This window comes from Gekko japonicus, unplaced genomic scaffold (genome assembly GCF_001447785.1).
Source record: "Gekko japonicus isolate JY-2015 unplaced genomic scaffold, Gekko_japonicus_V1.1 scaffold810, whole genome shotgun sequence".
NCBI classification, from domain to species: domain Eukaryota; kingdom Metazoa; phylum Chordata; class Lepidosauria; order Squamata; family Gekkonidae; genus Gekko; species Gekko japonicus.
The window spans coordinates 31,991-51,194 of record NW_015174297.1 but is presented as its reverse complement, the minus strand read 5'-3'; the positions used below and the strand labels follow the sequence as shown (position 1 = coordinate 51,194).

Genomic DNA, 19,204 nt, shown 5'->3' with positions numbered 1-19,204 from the left:
CCTACATTGGAAGTCTAACAAGCTACTCATCAAGCAGGTGGTAGTAAGGGCCTCAGTGAAACAAATCATACAATATGGCCTTTCTCACTGCTGGCTCCTTTCTCAAACTTTCTCCACAGAGTAACAGCATATAAAAGTGTTGGCTGAAGGCCATGTGGCCTCTGCACATGTCCAATGAGAGGTACGTGTGGAGAAAAACTGCAGAAACAACTTGCACTATAGTGGAATGTGCCTGTATGTGGAAGGGACAAGACACTCCAGCTTGTTGATAATACAGTTTAAAAGTGGTAACAATCCATCTTGATAATGGTTGAGTAGAAGCAAATTTGCCTTTACTGGGAACTGAGTAGCAAACAAAAAGATGTGATTTTTTCCTAAAATGAGTGTGTTCTTTCTAAATAAACTAATAAAGTTCTTTTAACACCTGATGAGGATGGAAATAACACTGGTCAAGTGATATCTTGTTTGTGACAAATGAAATCAAGACACGTCTTTAGGAAGAAATCAGAGACTGGGATGCAAAAACCGTTCTTCATTTTAAAATTTTAAAATGAAATTTTAAAAAGGAAAATCTGCATGGAGTGCTCCTAGTTCTCCTATTCTTCTGGCAGAATGTGAGAATACAGTTTTTTCCATTCAGACAAACTCCTATGAGAGACAAGAAGAACCAGTGTTTGGGATCAGCATGAGGCCTATCTGAGGCCAGAACTGATGGAATCAAATTGATGGACTTGGCCCAAGAAGTATGCTACATTGTGGCAGATGGCTTTGCTGACAGGGTTTGGGAGCCAGACAATACTTTTCCGCACAATGCCACCTTAAGTCTGGAGGTACTATCATGACAAGCTTTAGGGGTGTTGTGGATGCAGGCAGCAAGTACAGATGTTGTGGAAAAACTGCAGAAACAACTTGCACTATAGTTCCTGTATGTAGTTCCTGTATGTGGAAGGGACAAGACACTCCAACTTGTTGATAATACAGTTTAAAAGTGGTAACAATCCATCTTGATAATGGTTGAGTAGAAGCAAATTTGCCTTTACTGGGAACTGAGTAGCAAACAAAAAGATGTGATTTTTTCCTAAAATGAGTGTGTTCTTTCTAAATAAACTAATAAAGTTCTTTTAACACCTGATGAGGATGGAAATAACACTGGTCAAGTGATATCTTGTTTTTGACAAATGAAATCAAGACACGTCTTTAGAAAGAAATCAGAGACTGGGGATGCAAAAACCCTTCTTCAACATGAAATTTTAAAAAGGAAAATCTGCATGGAGTGCTCCTAGTTCTCCTATTCTTCTGGCAGAATGTGAGAATACAGTTTTTCCATTCAGACAAAATCCTATGAGAGACGAAGAACCAGTGTTTGGGATCAGCATGAGGCCTATCTGAGGCCAGAACTGATGGAATCAAATTGATGGACTTGGCCCAAGAAGTATGCTACATTGTGGCAGATGGCTTTGCTGACAGGGTTTGGGAGCCAGACAATACTTTTCCCCACAATGCCACCTTAAGTCTGGAGGTTCTATCATGACAAGCTTTAGGGGTGAATTGTGGATCCAGGCAGCAAGTACAGATGTTGTGCCACTCGCCAAGGCAAGTAGCCAGAGACTGCTTATCAGACTATCACCACACTGAAATGTAAATGAAAATTTTGTAAACGAAAATTGCTGTGACATTTTCTTCATCTTTTGTTTAAACACCTGTCTTTCCTGTTATCAGGAACCGATGAAGAGTTGCAAGGAGAAAAGAACCCGACCGAGACACTAGAAGGGAGTCTTCTCTCAATGGCAGTAAAGAGAGAACTGAGGGGAAAGGCCCTCCTTTCTCATGGGATGTGGACGTTTTGGTGGGAAAATGCTGCTTCGTGGGCTGTGGGGGAAGGGCACTCCTCTAGTGTTCTAAAGCTAGGAAATTCTTCTCTGCAGCTGACCTGCACATGTGCAATCCCAATGTGGAACTGAAGACCAAAGATGAACTACTTGTCTGTATGAAAAAATGGGGGGGGACTGGAATGCCCTCATGCATTGCACCCCCACACGTTTTTGTACTGTGCAAACTTTGCACAATGGAACAAATTTAGAGTCCAGTGGCACCTTTAAGACCAACAAGGAATTATTCAAGGTATGAGCTTTTGTGTGCATGCACACTTTTTCAAATGCATTGGAATGTGCGTACACACAAAAACTCATTGAATAAATCTTTGTTGGTCTTAAAGGTGCCACTGGACTCTAAATTTGTTCTACTGCTTCGGACCAACACAGCTGACCACCTGGAACTATTTGCACAATGGAGTAAATGTTGTTATCACAGCACTGATCAGTTCTGGGGCACCAACAACACATTGTGGACTGGTTTATCCACTAGTGTAATGCCACATTACTGATACAGCAGTCAGTTGTCCAATTCATAGTGATTTACTGATTTATTAGAACATTTATAGCCCTCCTTTCCCCATGGTTCAAGGCAACTCAGAATAATAGTTTAAAAACATTTTCAGTTAAAGCCAGCTATAAAATAGAAAACTCAACACTGGATGGCTTTGACATTTTTTAAAAACTACCCATTCAATATCAACAAAGGAAGATATGATCACAAATCTTCACAGAAATCTTACTAAGGGACAACTAGATACAAATAAACATCGCTTGACCAAAAATATCAAGGCCTGAGAAAAGATATAGGAAAATTCACGGGACAGTTTTATTTCCATATTTTTCCATCTGAGGTCTGAAATTAAGGGGAAGAAATAGAAATGGACAGCAGACAGGAATAGAAAAATGTCTTATGGAACATTTTCTCTTATAGAGCAATTAGTAAAATACTTCATAAAGTAGCATTTTAAACTAATATGGTTCACAGTCAATTCACACTGTGACAAACTTCCTCAATCAAAGTTTTAAAGATAGCAATTTTCATGAATATGGAAGTGCTACTGTATTTGACTAGATTACAAGTTAGATATTTATTTATCAAAACATTTATTCCCATCTTTCCTCTTCGTCCAAGGCAGTTTACAATAATAATTAAAACATCCCCAGCTAGTAAAGAAAGATAAAAGAGCAAGCCCCAAATCCCTCCCTCCTTAAATGATGCTTGCCATTTTTGTTGTTGTTCAGTCGCACAGTCGAGTCCGACTCTTTGCGACCCCTGAAGGAAACGGTCCTTCAAATATGTGGATCCTAGGCCATGAAAGGCTTTAAAGGTCATAACCAGCCTCATGAAGTGAACTTGAAAACAGACTGGCAACTAGTCTAGTTGTTTCAAAATGGATAACGTATGTTCTCGGTGGCTTGCCCCTGACAACAGTTGAGCTGCCACATTCTGGACCTTTGGAGTTTCAAGGTTGTTTTTAAAGGCAGCCCCACATAGAGCACATTGCAGTAATCCCATTGTGAGGTTACAGAAGCATGGATCAGAGTAGCCAGATCAGTTGAGTGTTGGTAATGAGATAGCTGGATGATCAGATAGAAGGCACTCCTCACCACTGTACCAGCCTGCTGTTCAAACAGCAAGGCAGGGTCCATGAGCACCTCCAAATTCTTAACTTGCTCTGAAAAAGTTAACGCCACTCCATCTAGGCCAAATGAATGTAGTCCCTCTAGAATGTCTTCCTTCCTGACCAGTGTTATCTCTGTCTTGTTTGGATTCAGCTTCAGTTTATTCTGCCTTAGCCATATGAACACTGACTCAAAGCACCAGTTCAGAACCAAAATAGATGTATATGGAGGCGCGCACGCGCGTGTGTATTAAAAAGCATGGGTGAGGATTGGAAGGTGGAAAAGTACTTTCAAATGTTGCAGAACAGTGAACAACTCCAGAGAATGACTCCAGGAGGGTAATCTGGGTGTCTGACAGGCACATTATTCCTGCACTATAGTAGCAAGGCATTATATAACACAAGCTCTTTCTTGGCTAAGATTCCTCCATCTTCTGCATGAAGTGACAGAAACTGATAATGAATGAGGAACACACAGAGATGAGCAAGTAAAAAACTAGCATGTGTAAGGAATTATAATTTCAATTTGTACAATCTTCAATTTTTGAAAGTCTGTGAAACTTAAAATGGAAGTTCAGAATCTGTAGATTGTTCAGTCACTGGTTCTGATTGGAGAAACAAACTTGACATATGTTATTCATTTCAAGGATATATTACTTAACAGAGCTAGTTAATGGGAAATTATATGAAAGTCCCAACCTGTTTGCACAGGGAACACAGGATGTCATGGAAATTCGGCTTACCTGCGGCCGGGGCACCCGTGCCACTGGTGAGCCACCTTTGCTGCCCAGCAGGATGAGGCAGTATGACGCAGCACAGGCTGCATTCAGGGTTTCTGGGGGGGCAGTGCCGTAAGGCTTTTAAGCCGGCCCCGGCCTCTCTTCCTCATTCGGCTCTTCGTGCTCGGCTAGGAAGGAGGTCTGGAACTCCTGGTGCTGGGTGCTGAGGGCGGTTGAGCGCTTCGGCGGTGGTTTCGGCGGTGGTTTCAGCAGCGGTTCGGCAGCTGTGGAGTGACGGCCGGGAGAAGCTGCTGGGACTAGGACCGGAGACGGCGTGGGATTGGCGTGGTGTTGCGGCGAGGCGGTCGCTAGGCCACGGTTTTTTCCCCTTGGTGATATCGAGGCCTGCGGGGAGCGTGGCTGGGGCAGCCTGGGCAGCGTGGTTGGACTTTGTTGGAGGGGTATATGGGGCTGTTGGTGTTGAGCAGCCTGTTGGCTGCTAGGTCCTCACAGCAGGATTTGGCCTAGTACATCCCGTCCCCACTCCACCCCTTTGGTTTGCCGAATATCCGGGGGTTTCTGTAGGTCCTATAACAGCCTTCGGGGCGGTGGCCACCTTGGGGGGCAAAAATTTCTGACTCTGCCTGTCTTCTCAGGTCTCAGGGACTTGGAGGCGCTGGGTTTCAGTATCCCTTGGTGGCCATTTGGTGGGACCTTCTTCATAGCAGAGGCTGTCCTGGGTGTGTCTTGGCGGCCATTTTGTGGTTGCATTGGGAGCCCTCTTAAGCAAGGCCTGGTGGCCATTTTGTATTGTACAGGCAGCCATTTTGGCGGGTAGGGCTGGCTGATGGGGCCCCAGCACCTGGCAACAGACCTGGTACAGGCGCAACTGCGAGGACGGAAACTCATTCTTTGTCGAATAAGCACTTTCATGCGGTGGTTCTCACAAGGTTGTCTTTGGTTGAGGGCAGGATTTTGACTGGGACTGTAAATGGTGGTGGATGCCCGAGTCATCCAGATGATGAGGAGGCTGGCCCTTCGGGGGGTGCACCTCCCCGGGGAGCCACAGAGGCTGTTTCAGATCCAATCAGGAAGACGATGGCACTGGTAAGTTAGATGGGTCCAAAACAGGGGCAGCTTGGCCTTGGGGGCCTTGTGGGACTCCCAACACTTCTGGAGCAGGTATGCAACATTTGCCCTGTACACACTTGGCTGGGAAACATTGTGGTTGGTCACCTGGGCAGCAACATTCACATCAGCCGGTGGGGAGTTGTTGTAGGCTTCAGCTCACGGGGCAGGTGCAGTGTTGCAGATCCAAGTGTCAGCAAGCAGCATCTTACGCTGATGTGGCAGCCTTGAAACTCCCTTATGGAGATGTGGCATTGCCTTTGGGCGATCATTTGTTACCAGCAACTTGGGACAAAATTTGTCGAGACGAATACGTGGATGTATTTTCACTCCTTTTCCATGAATTGGAAAAGAAGGATAAGGATTATCTGGAGGACAGGGACAAGGAGAAGCTTAGGAAGATGCGGGTCGACTGCACTTGGGCCAATTGGGTGGCTGGGTTTATGCGGGTGTACTGGCCAAAGCTCAGCCATGTAGGGTGGCGGCTTTATTCCAATACTTCGATATTATTTACAAAGCTTACATGGGCTTTAACGGCCCAGCATGGCTCCAATATGACGAAGAATTTCGGATGAGAGCTGCCATGAACCCCGCAATGCACTGGGACCACGTGCACCCTCACTTGTGGCTGCAACTTATGTCGCCGGCTTGCCCTAACACAGGTGACCGTTCCCATAGTGGCCATTTGGTGCAACGTCTAACACCATCTTTCACTCCCCGCACTTTGGCAGGGCAGGCAGTTCAACCCCGCCAGATTTGTTGGGAGTTTGGGGCGCAAGGGGCTTGTAGTAGGAAAGTGTGTCAGTAGTGACATGAATGTCCCATGTGTGGCAGCCCACACCCCTTCCCAGCATGTTTCAGGGGCAAGCCCCGCAGGGAGCAGAAGCACTATGAGCCTAGCAGCCAGGGCTTTGGTGCTGGAAAAGGGACCCAGTCCCATAAAGCTGAAAGTGCTTCATGAATGGTTGATGGACTACCCCGACCGGCAGGCTAGGAAATTTTTGTTGCAGGGTTTTACTTTGGGTTTTCGTATTCCATGTCAGGGACCTCAGGCCCCTTTCATGGTGGCAAACTTGGTATCTTTATGGGGCATGGAGGCTTTTGTTAGGCCCCTTTGTTGTTTCACCAGTGGTCAATCTCTAGGTTTCCCCATTGGGCATTATCCCTAAAAAGGTACGAAGGGAATACCAGCTGATTCACCATCTTTCTTATCCACGGGGGGCATCAGTGAATGATGCCATCCCGGATTCGATATGTTCTGTGCGATACACCTCCTTTGACCAGGCAATCAGGATTGTGTGGCCTTGGGGCTGACCTGGCAAACTGTGATATAAAATCTGCATTTCGGTGCTCCCTGTGCACCCCAGGGACTTTGAGTTATTGGGGTTTTGTTTCGAGGGCCGATTCTTTATGGATCGGGCTGTACCTATGGGATGCTCCATATCTTGTGCTGCGTTTGAACGTTTTAGCACTTTTCTTGAATGGGCGCTTCAAAATCGCACAGGGATTAACACGGTGGTGTATTACTTAGATGATTTTTTGTTTGCCAAACCCAGGGGCTCCGGTCAGTGTGGTTTTCTTTTGCAGAGTTTTCAGGAATTAACTGGGGAACTAGGGGTGCCCTTGACACAAGAAAAGACGGAGGGTCCTTCGCAGCAGCTGACTTTTCTGGGAGTCGAATTAGACACAGTGGCACAGGCTTCTCGGCTGCCTGAGGAGAAGCTTGTGGACCTGCGGAAAAGGGTGGATTCCTTTATGCAGAAGAAGAAGACCTCTTTGCGGGAATTCCAGCAGTTATTGGGGCATCTTAATTTTGCCTGCAAGGTGGTTGCCCCTGGGCGTGCCTTTTTGCACCGATTGTGCGACGCAATTAAGGGTTTGCGCCTTCTCCATCATAGGGCCAGGGTTACAGCTGGGATTCGGGCGAACCTGGGTGTGTGGTTGGAGTTTCTAGACTCCTTTAATGGAGTTTCTTTTTGGAGGTCGGAGCTCCAGTTACAGGCCGGCTTGCAGGTTCATTCTGATGCAGCTGGGTCACGGGGATTTGGAGTTTATTTTCAAGGTCAGTGGTGTGCCGAAGAGTGGCCAACTGAATGGGCAGCACGTGGGGTGACCAGGGACAGGGACCTTACTTTTCTTGAATTTTTTCCCATAGTCGTGGCGGTTTGGTTGTGGGATGAGGTGAAGGCAAATCACACCGTGCATTTTTGGTGTGATAATTTGGCGGTTGTCCATGTTATTAACCCGTTCATTTCTGGATTGTCCCGGGTTATGGAGTTGGTACGGGCATTTACGCTGCGCTGCCTGCGGCTTAATATCCTTTTTCTTGCCAAGCATGTACTGGGAGTTGACAATGGGGTGGCTGACGCTCTCTCTCGCAAACAGATGTTAGAGGTTTTGTCAGCTTGCCCCAGAAGCCCGGCTGCAGCCGGTGAGAATGCTGCAGGAGCTTTTGTTGCTTGGAGGGCCAAGGTTCAAAGAGCAATCGGCCTGTCCATTGCACCAGGTACGAAGCGGGTGTATGACCGCACGGTCCGCCAGTTGGCGCAATTCAGAGGAAAGGTAGGGTACCCTGACCAGTGGCCAGTGCCTGTGGACCACTTGCTGCATTTTTGCATGATGTTGAGAGGTAAAGGACTGGCGGTTAGATCCATTAAAGCAGTACTTTCAGCAGTGGCTCATGCAACCAAGGCCAGGGGGCTCGCGGACGGGACTGGAGATTTCCAGATCTGTAGGATGCTGGAGGGCTGGTCTAGGGAAGCAGGAGCTAGGGCTGACACTAGGCAACCAATTTCCCCTCGTATATTGTTGGGTTTGCAGGCAGGATGGGATGAGATTTTTTCTTCAGAATTTGAGGCTCGCCTTTTCCACGTGGTGGCATTAGTGGCCTTTTGGGGGCTCTTAGAATTGGGGAATTGGTAGTACAGTCCAGATCTGACAGGTCAGGCTGGGTGCTGGAGACACGGGATGCTTGCATAGAAGGCACTCATGCGCTCCTTACATTGCGCTTTTCAAAAACTGATCAAAGGAGGCACGGAGCTGTGGTCACTCTAGGCCAATGTGCTCAAAAGGAGTTGTGTCCAGTTTCTGCCTTAGCAGCATATTTGGCCCTGCGGGGGTTTGGAGACAGGGTGCTTTTTAGACATCAGGATGGTTCCCCATTGACCAAGCACCAGTTTTGGGCGGTCACATCTCAGGCATTGAGCAAATGGGGGCTGGACGGGGTGCGTTTTGGTACGCATTCCTTTAGAATTGGTGCACCATCCATGGCCACTGCCATGGGATACCCAGTTTGGGACATACAACGTTTGAGACGGTGGCGGTCGACAGCATACAAATCATATATCTGACCCGTGCCCAAGCTATGAAAGACTACGTTCAGCTTTGTTTTGGTTGTTGTTTAATGTTTTCTCATTTCAGGTGCTGCCGGCCGGGCGGAGAGGAAGCGTGTCCTTATCGTCGGCCATAGTTATATATTTTGGGCGGCGCATAGGGCAAAGAGATCATCTATTGGCCCACAGTTGGGGTTGGGCCAGATTGCTTCAGTTGAGTGGTGCAGCCGTAGGGGATTGCAGTGGCCTGGTCTCCTGAAGTTATTGTTTGAGGGGAGAGTTGGGCTCCCGCCTCACGTATTTCTTATCCATTTGGGAGGCAACGATCTGGGCCTCATAAAGGGAAAAGCATTGATTTTGCAGGCTCAGTCAGATTTTCAGTTCATCAAATGGCAGTGGCCTGAGACTAAGTTGATTTGGTCAGCTATGGTGCCTCGCTTGGTGTGGCGAGGTTCCTACAGCCCATTGGCTATTGATGAGGCATGGCGAAAAGCCAATCGAGAGATTCATAAGGCACTTGACAGGAGCCTAGGCACATACTTGCCTCATCCTGGCATAACAGCTAAAGATGTTCACTTGTTTAGAAATGATGGAGTCCACCTTTCTGAAGTGGGAATGGATGTATTTTTGGAGGACCTGCGGCAGGGGCTTGGTGCAGCCTTGGGCCATTAGTGGGCGCAAGAGCCTAAGCTGAGGCTTGGCCCTTTACAGTGGCAAGGTGTTATTCAGTTACAGATTGCGGCACGGTGAGTACTGGCTTATAACCCCACTTGGGGGCATAGGGGTCTCGTAAGTACAGCCTTTGGGCCATGTGGCTCGGGGCGGGGAAAACAGACTGCCTAAGGATTGCAGGGATTTTCCTCCCTTTGAGCCTTGTGGTTCAGGGGTTGGGTTTTTCCTGCAATTACACTGGCCTGCTGACCGGAAGCAAGCCATACCCTTGGCTTGCTTCTGGGGCTAGGTGGCTCCCCCTAAGATCAATTGGCGAGGGAGGAGTTTTCATACCCCTGGCCTTGACCATGCTGTATCTGTTTGCCCCTTTGGACACTTTATGCCGTTATGCTTGTTGTAGTTAAATAAAAGTGGCCCATTAGTTCCCAACACTGTTGTCTGTCTCTTTATCCCGGATTGGGGGGGGGCAAATACCTGTATGAGGCTGTGGTCACCCACACTGAATAATCCACTTTCAATCCATTTTCAGTGCACTTTCCAACTGGATTTTGCCTGTTCACACAGTGAAATCTGGTTGGAAAGTACACTGAAAGTGGATTGAAGGTGGATTATTTAGTTTGTGTGACTGCAGCCTGAATCTCTACCCATGACATACTAGTTGGCCATGTTCAAGGACTGGGGTGGGGGGAACAACCCCATACCTATGACCTGAAGCCTCATATACTAGGAAGTCATTAGCATTGCTGAGAATGTAAACTGGTCCTAAATCCTTTTAGAATTGATGAAATTTAAGGATGGTTAACTGTGCAATGGTTTTTGACGATGGGATTTCTCTCATGCAAAGCTTTTATTAGACCATAACATAGGTCTTAATAATGGGAAAAGTCTTTTTGATATTATAATACATATTTAGAATCAGTATATGTCTTAGTTAATTTGTAATAAAATGGTATCTAGTAGAATGGTTCTAAAATCACATGTCTAGGGCACGTACAGCTACCACTCAGGATTCCTTTCATCAGGAAATTCTCCTTGTATAATACTCCCATACATCAATATTTCAAAGAACATTATATGCACTGTATATTTTGGGTGCCTGATAAATTTTGTCCTTACATAGATGTGGCTCCCCTCAAATATGTTGGAAGTAATGAATTGCTATAATCAAATCTAATTTCTGGAAAATACCTATGGGAATAACAAACAAAAAAGCATGTCTTGTTAAAAAAATGATAAATAACACCGAAGGTAGCAGTTTATTATAATCAAGTTGACATTGAATTACAAAATTAAAATTATGTGGCCCTTGATAACGAACCCTAGCAATGTACAAGATCTGCAGAATTATGTTGACATTTTGCATTTCATAGGAACAGTTCAAAAATCATAAGAGGGGGAAAAATTATCACAAAGGACCTTGTAGCACAGAATATTTTTGAGGAATAACAATCCATTTATTTTGGCCTGTAAGGAAACTGGCACAGAAGCTATTTGCTTAAAATTCATTAAGGATATAACACTGGGAAAAGATTATTTTCTTGAAAGAAAAATGTGTTCTAGTAAGTAAACTACACTATTTCTTCTGTTTTATTATAATGGGGTGGCAGGTGCTGATGTTGCTACTAAATACAGAAACATCTAATGAGACGTTTCAACTACTCCTAAAACTGAAGTTGGGATAGGATTATTAAATTAATAATTGTATATTATTAATGCACACATACATCATTTTTTAAAAAATCAGCATTGATGTTTTATTTTTTATCTTTGGAGGAAAAAAAGAAATCTAGATTCTTACATAGCACCTACCAATAACATTTTCTTTGCACTTGCACTGGCCTGAAATTTGGTGACAGGTAATATCTCCATCGACTGTCCCAGAGGTATTACAGTTGCAGGGGCTGCAGCCATCATGGTTTGACTGTTGTAGATTGTAGAATCCTTCCTGGCACTGATTGCACTGTCTGCCAGACACATGTCTCTTACAATTACACTGTCCTCCAATCTAGAAAGATACAAAAAGAAAATTGTGGTAGAATGATGAACACGTCTTCTCTTTTAGATGGGCACTCATTAACAACATGGGTGGGCTGACAGTCTCAAAACCCTTTAAGTAGAAATGGGGGAGGAACAGTAGAGCATTCATCTTGCAGTAAAAGAAGACTACAGAAGTAACAGAAATACACATTTATTAACATCACTTAAGGGACAGAACGCTGTGGAAAAAGAACGCATGTATCAGACAGAGATCAAATAACCTTTACAAACACAGTAATTAAAAAAAAATCAAAATACAAAATACGTTTTCTGTATTCTAGTGGGGTCATCTTCCTTTAAAATTAATATGAAGGTATAGACATATTTTCAATAGTTACAATTTGCTGCATTTTAAAAAGATATCTGCAGCTCACTTTGTGGTGGTTTTAAGAGCTCCCGCTTCTCCAAAGGCCCAAACATATCTAAAGAGGAGGAGAAAAAGTTTCACTTAGTCTGTGGAACAGGAGCCTATGAAGTTCCTTCCCAAGGGAGCCCCACTTGCATCACCCCAAAGGTTATCTTGCTATCCGGCTAGAGCCTTGCTCTTCAGGTGCATATTTGGGCTCCTTAGCTAAAGGCAATTGGCTGCTTCCACTATTTGTACTTTTCCCTCCTTTTAGTGACTCAGATCTTTACCCTCAATTTTAGCCTTCTTGTATGTTTTAATTGTTATGTTTTATAGTTTTGTCAGTGACTTTAGGAATTGTTTAAGGTAAAAAAAATGGGATAGAAATATTGTTCACTTACAAAAGGTTATGATAAAAGATACCAGTTCTTTTGCTTAATTGTTAATCAAATCAAATTGTTAATCAAACAGAGGCTTCCTCACTCATCCTCCTTTATTGGTTAGCTCACAATCAGTATGATTGGCTACAGTGTGATGGAGTTTTGGCCCAAGCTATTTACTTAGGTGCCTAGGGTTGCCAGCCTCCAGGTGGGGCCTGGGGATCTCCCGCTTTTACCACTGATCTCCAGCTGATAGAGATCAGCTCCCCTGGAGAAAATGGCTGCTTTGAAGGGGAGACTCTATGGCATTGTACCAGGCTGAGGCCCCTCCCCTCCCCACCCTCTCCTGGATCCACCCCCAAAGTCTCCAGGTATTTTCCAAACCAGATTTGGCAACCCTATAGGTGCCTACGAGCAGACCCAGCTCTGTGAGGTAGCAGGCCTTGCTGCCATGATGAAGTGTCTCAGCTCCGGTGACAAAGTGTCTGGAACAAGGGAATAAACAGGTGACTTTAGCAGACATGCAAGTTCAGCAGCAGAGTGAGGAAGCCAGGGCACTAGTCTCTCCACATCCTAAAAGGGTAAGCACACTTTCCACAGACAAATCTACATAAATAGGAAGTTTTATAAAAAGGAGGTTAAAAATAGTAAAAAGGCTAATAATAATAATAATACCTACAGGACTCTTTCTCCCCATATGTGCCCCAGAGAGCCTTGCACTCTGCTGATCAACAGTTGCTGGTAGTCCCCGGCCCTAAAGACATCTGCTTAGCCTCAACCAGGGCCAGGGCTTTCTCTGCCCTGGCCCCAGCCTGATGGAGCATGCTCCCATGTAAGATCAGGGCCCTGAAGGACTTGTTACAGTTCCGCAGGGCCTGCAAAATGGAGCTGTTCTGCCAGGCCTTCAGCTGAGGTGGCGGATGTTCAATCCATCTTGGGCCCCACTGCTTACAGAAATACATTACCGAACTAATCATCCTGCAGGAGGCACTATGGACTGCTCTGGAGTTTATGTCTTTGTTTAATGCCATCTTGCTTGCTTGTTTGATTGTTTTAACTTGGTTTTATGTATGTTATTGCTATTTTATTTATATTCAAATTTCTGTGAGCCGCCCTGAGCCCATTTTGGGGTAAGGCAAGATATAAGCCTAATAAATAAATAAATAAAAATATGAAGTTAGAATGCCAGCAGAAGTTGGGGGCTATCCAGTGTATTGCACTGAGTGTAACATGTATGACTATCTGCCAACTGGACAGAAGTCATGGATGTGCGCTCAGTGCAAGGAGCTCCAGGTTCTCAAGGAATGAGTTCATGCCCTCGAGGCCAAGGTGGCTGACCTAGAGAAGCAGGCACAGTCAGTTAAGCACACAGATAAGACTCTCGGGGACTTGTTAGATGTGTTCCACTCCAAGAATGGCAGCCCCGCTGCTGTTAGGGAATGTGAGAGTCAAGGGGAAACAGGGCACCGTGCTGATTAAATGGGGAATGTTCCCTCAATAAGGACCCCTTCTTCAGTTGGTGAACAGGTATGCTTTCAACCCAAGGAACCATCCCTTGTCAGGCAGTGAGGGGGCCTCTTGGTAGTTGGTGATTCGATCCTTAGCACATGTAGACAGGTGGGTTGAGAACCCACGTACAGACCGCATGGTGACTTGCCTGCCTGGTGCGAAGGTAGCAGACATTACACATGTCCTAGATAGGCTGGTAGATAGTGCTGGGGAGGAGCCAGTGGTTGTGGTACATGTTGGCACCAACAATGTGGGGAAATGTAATCATGTAGTCCTGGAGGAAAGGTTTAAGTTGCTAGGCAGGAGACTCAAGGCCAGGACCTCCAAGGTAGCCTTCTCAGAAGTGCTGCCTGTTCCATGAGCAGGGCCAGCTAGGCAGGCACTAATTAGGGGTCTCAATGTGTGCTTAGGGAGGAAGGGTTTAAGTTTGTTAGGCACTGGGATGCTTTTTGGAACAAGCAGGACCTGTACAAAAGAGATGGCCTCCACTTGTCCTGAGAAGGAACCAGGCTGCTGGAGCTTGAAGACCTGAGTCAAATTGAGGAGATGAGAAAGGAGGTCCTACAACTGATGGGCAAATTAAAAACTAACAAATCATCAGGCCCAGATAGCATACATCTAAGAGCTTTGAAAGAACTCAAATGTGAACTTGTGGATCTCCTGACAAAAATATACAATCTATCACTAAAATCTGCCTCCATTCCCAAGGACTGGAAGGTAGCTAATGTAAACCCAATCTTTGAAAAAGGTTCCAGAGAAGATCTGTGAAATTACAGGATACTCAGTCTAATGTTGATACTGGGTAAGTTGGTGGAATCCATTATTAAAGACAGAATTAGTAGGTACATTGATGAACAAAAACTATTGAGGAAGAATCAGCATAGATTATGTAAGGGAAGATCTTGTATCACGAACCTTTTAGAGTTCTACAAGGGGATGAACAAGTATGTGGACAAGATGTTGTTTACCTAAACTTCCAGAAAGTTTTTGATAAATTTCCTCATCAAAGGCTCCAAAGTGAACTCAGCAGTTATAGGAAAAGAGGATAAATCCTCTTGAGGATTAAAAACTTATTCTCCCCTCCCCCCCACAATTTTATTAGAATAAATAACAGATATATTAAAAAATACAAAAAGTTCATAATATACATTGCCAATCTTTATCTAACCCCCCTAAACCATCTATGGGGTACCATAGGGCACAGTATGAGGTCCAGTGTTTTTTAACTTGTTCATTAATGATTTGGAGTTGGGAGTAAGCAGGGAAGTGGCTAAATTTGCAGACGACACTAAGCTGTTCAGGGTAGTGAAAACCAGGAAGGACTGTGAGAAGCTCCAGAGGGATATATCAAAGCTGGGCAAGTGGGCATCAGTGTGGCAAATGAAGTTCGAGCCAATCTTCCCTCTAAGCTCCACAGCGTTGTGAGCAAAAATTCTACCTCTTGAGCGAAAAAAGCTAGTAGCATTAATATTGTGAGCAAGTCTACTTTTGACTGTCACATAAATTAGATTTTTAGAAGATTATTTCTATAACCTTGTAAAAATCTCAGAATGAATTCTTTTAAATTATATGTAAACTATATTTTGAGAATAATTTAAACATTATAAAAGAACACAGAATCAAGTCAAATTTCATTTAGAGAAACCGTTGTTCTCTATGGTGGTAGATCAGGTCTCTGGAGAATGGATCTACTCTCACCTTTCCACTATATTGGTAGACCTGGCCTCCGGAGAACAGGTCTACCCACCCTTTCTACTATATTAGTACAACTGGCCTCTGAAGAACAAGTCTACCCACTCCAGTCCACTATATTGGTAGACCTGGCCTCTGGAGAACCCAGTCCTCTATTTTGGTAGACCTGACCTTGGACCGTTGCCCTGCACTCAGCCTTAAAAAACATACCAGCACTTGGGGGGGGGGGGGCTCTTGACGTCTACTTTTAGAGGTGGAACAATCACTGTCAGAACACTGCCTAACCTAACAAACACTATGTCTAGGGGAATGATGCTCAGTATTCTTGGTGCTTGGGGGGCCACAGTGGGAGGGCTTCTGGAGTTCTGGCCCCACTGGTGGACCTCCTGATGACACATGGCTTTTGGCTATTGTGTGACACAGAGTGTTGGACTGGAGTGGCCATTGGCCTCATCCAGCATGGCTTCTCTTACGTTCTTATGTCCATTAGTGCAGGAACAGCACCTAGATCTGGAGACAGGGAGCAAGGGACTGGGAGAGCTGGGCTCTTGCAGCAGAGAGTTTGGTTTTGTAGGAGATGTTAAACCACCCTCTGGTCCTCAGCACAGATGCTCAACTGAAAGACTGTACAGGGAACACACCCTCCACTTACATTTGGAAGTCCATACAAGTTCTAAAGAGTCCACCTTCCAAAGCGGCCATTTTCTCCAAGTGAACTGATCTCTGTTGCCTGGAGATGAATTGTAAAAGCAGGCAATCTTTCTCTGTGGCCACCCCCTACTCTACCTACCTGGTAAAGTGAAACAATCCAGCCGCTTTCTCCTAAAGCAAAGAACTGATCCCAGCTTTCCTGCTTCTTGGAGCAATATGTATACCTACTACCCCTTGTCCTGAGCTTTCAGAAAAGAAGGATGATTTACTTGGAAGCTTCAAATATTGTGGTTGGACCCAGACCCCATGGCAGCCATTTTGTGATGGCACCCACTACCCTTTCTCTATATTCTGAAACTGTGTACAGATTCAACAAGGCACATTTCCTTCACACTATGTAATCAGAGGCCATACATCTGTATATGTGAAATGAGATGGCAAGATTTCCAGGTGATAAAGTATGGCTTCCAGAGAGTCTTGAGTTGTGATTCCTCTTTTTAGAAATTAACTACTGGAAATGTGAGGAAATCATGGAAAATGAGTGCAATGGAGTAGGAAGGAAGGAGTTTCATGGAGAATAGGAAGCAAATTTGAAGGGTGATGTGGGATGAGCTACCACTACCTTCTACCCTCCTAGCTCCATGGTCTCCTTCCAATGGCATCAGCAATCCTGATATTAAAAACCTGTACAATGTTACAAGTACCTGTGAAATGAGGGGGGGGAAAATGAATGGGGGAAAGTTTGCTGTCTGAAAAGTTAGCCTCTTTGCAGGTATTTGAATCTGTTGTTGTTGTTGTTGTTCAGTCGCACAGTCGAGTCTGACTCTTCACAACCCTATGGACCCTATGGACCACATCATGCCAGGCCCTCCTGTCTTCAAAATTTAGAACCAGTGCACTTCAGCCTCTTCTGCATCAGTGGTTGGGGCATAGACTTGGATTACTGTGATGTTGAATGGTTTGCCTTGGACTCGGACGAAGATCATTCTGTCATTTTTTAGATTGTATCCCATTACTGCCTTTTGCACTCTCTTGTTGACTATAAAAGCCACACCATCTTTTTTACAGGATTCTTGGTGACAGTAGTAGAGTAGTAGATATAATGGCCTTTGAACTTTAGTTCACTGATTCCCAAGAGGTCGATGTTCAGTCTTGCCATCTCATTTTTTACCACATCAAGCTTACCTTGATTCATAGATCTTACATTCCAGGTTCCTATGCAGTATTGTTCTTTGCAGCATCGGACTTTCCTTTCACCATCAGACACATCCACAGCTGAGTGTCCTTTCAACTTTGGCCCAGCCACTTCATTCTTTCTGGGGTTACTTGTACTTGCCCTAGGGTTGCCAAGTCAATCTTTCTTACCGGCGGGGGAGCCTCGCCGGGCTCCGGGAGCCATCCGTCAATGCACGCCGCCAGCACATCACCGGAAATAACGCGCAACGTCAATCACGTTGAGGGCGTGGCCCCGATCGTCGGAGGGAAAACCATAGAGTTTTTCCTCTGATGATCGGGGCTACACCCCCAACGTGATCGACGTGGTTGCATCACCTCCGGTGACGCAGCCATGCTGCACTTCGGGGGGCAGAGTTCCCCCCCGGGGCCCAATTCAACGGGGGTGGGAATCGGGCCTCCGAAGCGGGGGTTTACCCGCCACCCGCCCCCACTTGGCAGCCCTAACTTGCCCTCTGCTCTTCCCCAGTAGCATACTGGACACCTTCTGACCTGAAGGGCTCATCTTCTGGCATCATATCTTTTAGCCTTTTCTTACTCTCCATGCGGGTTTCTTGACAAAGATACTGGAGTGGGTTGCCGTTTCCTTCTCCAGTAGATCACATTTTGTCTGAGTTCTCTGCTGTGGCCTATCTGTCCTGGGTGGCCCTCCACGGCATAGCCCACAGACTTATTGAACCACGCAAGCCCCCTCGCCACGTCAAGGCAGTGATCCATGAGAGAGCATCTACCACAACCTTAATGTGTGTGTCTTTGAGGTGTGCTTGTATTTAGTCAGCCTAGATGTCACAAGTGTGAATTGATGCTTGCAATATTGAATATCTGTTATGCTTTTGTTATCATTTTACTCCACATACATCAGTGCACGACACCAAGTCAAGCTTTCATCAGCAACCTGGAAAAGGACAAGAGATGAACAGCAAAATGACATGCACTCTGACATTTAAAAACTTCCTTCCTTCCATCAAATCACAGAAGGATGTTTAATTTTGCATGAACATTATGGGCAATGATATAGCAAGAGGATAATGTGCAACATAATGTTGTTGTTGTTTTTGTCTAAGTGGTTTTGACTACTGTTTATTTACCATCATGTTCTAAACACTGATTTGAGAATCAAAGGAGATTATATGGTGTAAATTCAAAAGTGATATTTTCCCCCCATAAAGAAAAAATAGTCTGCCCGCTGTCCATCAGCTACATTTTATGAAGTCTTTACAAAACAAAGATAGTTCATAGGTGCTGCTCCAGCTCTTTGCAAACTAATCTCCAAGGAGCAAATGAAACTGCTAAGTTCTGAAGCCAGCTCTACAAGTTCTGAAGCCTACCCTTTGAGGGCTACAGATAGTATGAGGGTAAAGCTACTGCCTACACAGACACAGAGATACTTTGAACTCTTGTAGCAAGACAAACCATTTTTAAAGGAAAAGACAATACAAGCTTTCTCACATTCAAACAATTTAAAGATGGCTGAAATTCAACACAAATAAACCACACTGATGTAAATGGAAAAGCACGTGCTCTGCTCTTCTGTTAAAATCAGTAGGCTTTAAAATGCTTAACTTTAGTAGATTGTGACTAAATTTGTTAATCTGTGGCCCTAAACTGGATGAAAATGGGGCTTTAAAATGTTTTAAATAAATAATCTGATCCTGCTTTCCCCAGAAACTGGTAAAAATGCAATCAGCACACCAGAGCATTTTATAGTATCATCAGATCATAGTCCAGTCAGAGTTGCTTGTGTAACTTCAAGTTATTGCAACATTGTCAGCAAGCTGCCATTCTGTTTTCTGTGACCTCTGTGTACATATCCTTACCCTGTTGCTCCCGGCTTGTTTCTACTATCCTGCTTCTGTGCTGGAATGCATAAGATAACTACTGGTGGATGTGTGGGGGAGAAGATGCTGTAATGCTTGCCTATTGCTATCTCATGTGAACTGCACCTGTGTTTTGTCTGATGTTCTGCCTGGTTCCCATGGACTGGGCGCGCAGCCGTTTCATTAGCCCGC

At 45.0% G+C, this 19,204-nt stretch overlaps 1 protein-coding gene across 1 annotated transcript in view; it reads right to left on the bottom strand.

The window, feature by feature from the left end:
* USH2A (Usher syndrome 2A (autosomal recessive, mild)) overlaps positions 1 to 19,204 on the bottom strand; it is a gene marked incomplete at its 5' end in the record, with an annotated part of 716,575 nt that overhangs the window by 680,392 nt on the left and 16,979 nt on the right. The window contains 1 exon segment of the mRNA XM_015424093.1: positions 11,157 to 11,352. Coding sequence (XP_015279579.1) covers positions 11,157 to 11,352 — 196 coding nt within the window.